This window comes from Oncorhynchus gorbuscha, linkage group LG13 (assembly GCF_021184085.1).
Source record: "Oncorhynchus gorbuscha isolate QuinsamMale2020 ecotype Even-year linkage group LG13, OgorEven_v1.0, whole genome shotgun sequence".
In the NCBI taxonomy this organism is placed as follows: Eukaryota; Metazoa; Chordata; class Actinopteri; order Salmoniformes; family Salmonidae; genus Oncorhynchus; species Oncorhynchus gorbuscha.
The window spans coordinates 9,987,811-9,992,168 of NC_060185.1; the positions used below are offsets into that span (position 1 = coordinate 9,987,811).

Genomic DNA, 4,358 nt, shown 5'->3' on the forward strand with positions numbered 1-4,358 from the left:
AAGTAAAGCAGCAGTAGTATTTGGAGATGGCATGGTGTGCCATGCCAAATTTCTTCAGCCGCCTCAGGAAGTAGAGATGCTGTTGCTCCCTCTTTACAAGAGTGGTGTTGTTAGTCCATGACAGGTCCTCGGTGATGTGGACGCTGAGGAACATAAAACTTGAGACTCTCTACTGTAGTCCCATTGATGTGGATCAGGGCATGTTCCTTCCTCTGCTTCCTGAAGTCATCAATCAACTACTTTGTTTTGCTGACGTTGAGGGTAAGGTTGTTGTCATGACACCACAATGCCAGTTCACTTACCCCCTCCCTATAGGCTGACTTGTCATCATCGGTTATCAGGCCTACAACTGTAGTGTCGTCAACAAACTGGTGGAGTTGGTGTCGTGCAAAGCAACACAGTCATGGGTAAACAGGGAGTATAGCAGAGGACAGAGGACAGACCCCTTGGGGGCCCCTACGGGAGTACAGCAGAGGGCTGAGGACACACCCCTGGGGGACCCCCGTGTTAAGAGTCAGTGCTGGGTCAACAGGGAGTACAGCAGAGGACAGAGGACACACCCCACGGGGGCCCCTGTGTTAAGAGTCAGTGGGGAGGGGGTGTTTTTGCCAATCCTCAAAGCCTGTGGTGGTCTGCCCGTCAGGAAGTCCAGGATCCAGTTGCAGAGGGTGTTGTCCAGACCTATGGCTCTGAGCTTGGTGTCGAGCTTGGAGGGAACAATAGTGTTGAATGCTGAACAGTAGTCAATGAACAGCCTTCTCACATAGGTGTTCCTCTTGTCCAGAGGTTTTACGGCTGTGCGAATAGCGATGGAAATGACGTTTTCCATGGATCTTTTAGACAGTAGAAAAATTGTGTGCCCAGTATGCTGGCCTTGATGTGAGCCATGACCAGCCTCTCTAAGCACTTCACGACTGCCCTGCGCCAGCAGCATACCACCCTGCATCCCACTGCTGGCTTGCTTAATAAGCTAAATAGGTTTGGTCCTGGTTGGTCCCTAGATGGGAGACCAGATGCTGTTGAAAGTGGTGTTGGAGGACCAGGTAGAGGCAACCATTCCTCTGGTCCCTCAAATAAATATCCCTATGCCCCAGGGCAATGATTGAGGATGTTGTCCTGTGTAGGGTGCCATCTTTCAGATGGGATGTTTAACAGGTGTCCTGCCACTCTGTGGTCACTAAAGATCCCATGGCACTTATTGTAAGAGTAGGGGTGTTAACCCCGGTATCCTGGCTAAATTCCGAATCTGGCCCTCATATTGTCATGGTCAACTAATCATCCCCAGTTTACAATTGGCTCATTCACCCACCCTCTTCTCCCCTGTAACTCTTCCCCAGGTCATTGCTGTAAATTAAAATGTGTTCTCAGTCAACTTACCTGGTAAAATAAGTGTTAAGTAAACTTAAAAAAGGACTGAGGTGAGGGCAACAGCACAATATTCATTTGGGCATGTCACCTTGTTTTTCTTGGGCACTGGGACAATGGTGATCTACTTAAAGCAGATTGGGACTACATCCTGGGACAGGGATAGGTTGAATATATCTGAGAAGACATCTGCCAGTTGGTCAGCACACACACTGAGGACGCGGCCCGGGGGACGTCATCTGGGCTGGCGACTTTGTGATTATTCACTCTTGAGAGTTTTCCTCAAGTCAGCCTCAGAGAGGGAAAGCACCTGGTCGTCAAATCCAATGTATTTTTTTTCACGTAGATTCCAAATCACAATACGTGGACAAATTACGTTAAAACAACATTGATTCAACCAGTTTATACCCAATGGGTGGTTTTACATGCTCTGTGATAACAAGCTAAAGTAACAGTGAAATAACAGCTTGTGTGACCTAATTCATTTTACATTTAGATTTGAGTCATTAATCAGAGTGACTTACAGTTAGTGCATCCATCTTAAGGTAGGTGAGCTAGGTAGCTAGGTGAGACAACCACATATCACAGTAATCACAGTATATCACAGTAATCCAACTTGCTCTCCAACAATTATGGGTAGAAACATTTGAACAAGTATGGAACAAAAGAAAACCAATCTAAGACAAAGTTATTTAGTTTTCCTCAGGAAATGTTTATTCAAATCCCCTATTTAGCCAACAATGTGTTTTTGTCTCAATTAGAGACATGTCTAATTGGATGATACTCCTCCCTGTCTATGTTGAGCGGTTCTATGTGGTTCCTGATGTTATTTGTGAAGGTGTCCCTTTTCTGTTCAGCATCCCCATGAGTTTCTCTTTGAACTCCCTGCACAGGAAGAAGTAGAGGAGTGGGTCCAGGCAGATGTTGACGGTGGACAGCCACAGGGTCACCTTTTGAGCGATGTTGATGGAGACTTGAGAACAGCCGTTGACATTGTTGGTCTGCTGAATGGTCCGCGGGATCCGCATGATGTGGAATGGAATGAAGCACACAGAGAACACGACCAGAACCAGGAAGACACGGACCTTTGTCTTTTGCTTGCCCTGACTGTTTTTGCTGCCGGAATTTCTGAAGGACTGGAGGACCTTGTTGGTGATGCACATGTAGCAAACTACAACCAGTATGCTTACAACCCAGAACAAGACATCCATAAACACAACCACCACTGTGTGAAGTCTGACCCCGGCTGGGCTCTTCATGGACATACAGGAGGCATCCGTCTTGTTGCTGGCATCCTGATTGGTCAGGATAATGGTAGGGAGAGCAGTGGCTCCAAACAGTGCCACCCACACAGAGACAGACAGTACCTTAGCGAAGACCACGTTCTGACCCAACAACCTGCCACCGGGCCTGACGATCTTGAAGAAGCGGTCCAGACTGATGAGGCCCAGTAGAGTGATGCTTGTGTACATGCATGTGTAGAAGATGACACCTGACTAGCGACAGGAGAACAGTCGTAACCCCACAGATGACGTAGGAAGTTTACTGGCCGCCACAATAGGCATGGTCAGGGTCATGAGAAGGTCAGCAGCCAAAAGGTTCTTCAGATACACCATGAAGGTGGAGGTTGAGCTCAGGTGCAGGGAGACCCAGGACGCGACCCCATTCAACATCAAGGCAAGCGGGAACATTGCAAAGTACAGACATGGGATAACCACATCTAGGTCTTGATAATTGTAAGAGCCACAGTCCAGAAGAAACAGGGGGGATGTCAGGTTAGATGTCATTGTAGCATCTGAAAAAAGGGAGAAGAAAAGTTATGGAAATATCTCAGTCTAATCCATTGTTTGCCAAATGAGGAATTTATTCAAGGACTTTCCTAAGTCAATACAAAAACATGCAAAATGAAGACACTGAGGAAAACCTTTGAATCACCTTGCATCATTTAACATGATTTGCATTACTTTTGTTAGCAATAACAAGCTAGCTAGCTAACACAGAGTGACCCAGCCCCAAAGCTAGCCCTGAGCCAGGCCCACCTCCTGGCCTAGTCTGTGATCACTCGGCTACACATGCCTCCCGGACTCTACCCCAACACGGATAGAATCCACTACTCCACCAGATCCTTGTCATAAGCTCTAGACCTTTGCATCGGATCATCGCTGCTAGCTAGCTGCTACAGAGTGGCTATGCTGGCTAACGTCCCTGCCCCAAAGCTAGCACCAATTAGCCGCGAGCCAGGCGCATCTCCCGGCTAGAAAACAAAATTACTACAACTACAATACCTTTTTCGCCACCACGACTGGTCCGCCGACGTAACTCCATCTGCTGTGCCCTCAACCGGCCAATGCCGGACGTCGGAGCAGATGCTCCTCCTTACCCCGGCCTGCAAACTTTAAACACTGTGTCTCCCGCGTGCTAGCGTAGTAACGCTTCCCTGTTCTATCTGTTGCTGTTCACTGGATCCTATGATCACTTGGCTACATAGCTGATGCCTGCTGGACTGTTCATTAGTCACAATACTCCATTTTGTTTATTTTTTTGTTTATCTTTCGGCCCCAGCCTAGAACTCAGGCTCTATGTGTAGTTAACTGACCATCTCTGCCCATTCATCACCATTTTACCTGTTGTTGTTGCCTAAACTGATTAGTGGTCGTTGTCTTACCCGTTGTTGTCTTAGCTAGCTCTCCCAATCAACATCTGTGATTGCTTTATGCCTCGCTTTATGTCTCTCCCAAATGTCAATATGCCTTGTATACTGTTGTTTAGAATAGTTATCATTGTTTTAGTTTACTGCGGAGCCCCTAGTCCCACTCAACATGCCTCAGATACCTCCTTTGTCCCACCTCCCACACATGCGGGGACCACCCCCAGCATAACTAGCATGTCCAGAGATGCAACCTTTCTTATCATCACTCGGTGCCTGGGTTTACCTCCACTGTGCCCACACCCCACCATACCCCTGCCTGTACATTATGCCCTGAATCTATTCT

At 47.6% G+C, this 4,358-nt stretch overlaps 1 protein-coding gene across 1 annotated transcript; it reads right to left on the reverse strand.

Moving 5' to 3' along the window:
• Positions 1–2,174: 2,174 nt before the first annotated feature.
• LOC123993842 (P2Y purinoceptor 13-like) lies at positions 2,175–3,095 on the reverse strand. Its single transcript, XM_046296307.1, has one exon. The coding sequence runs from the start codon at positions 2,835–2,837 to the stop codon at positions 2,175–2,177; it is 663 nt and encodes a 220-aa protein (XP_046152263.1). The 5' UTR covers positions 2,838–3,095.
• Positions 3,096–4,358: the final 1,263 nt, after the last annotated feature.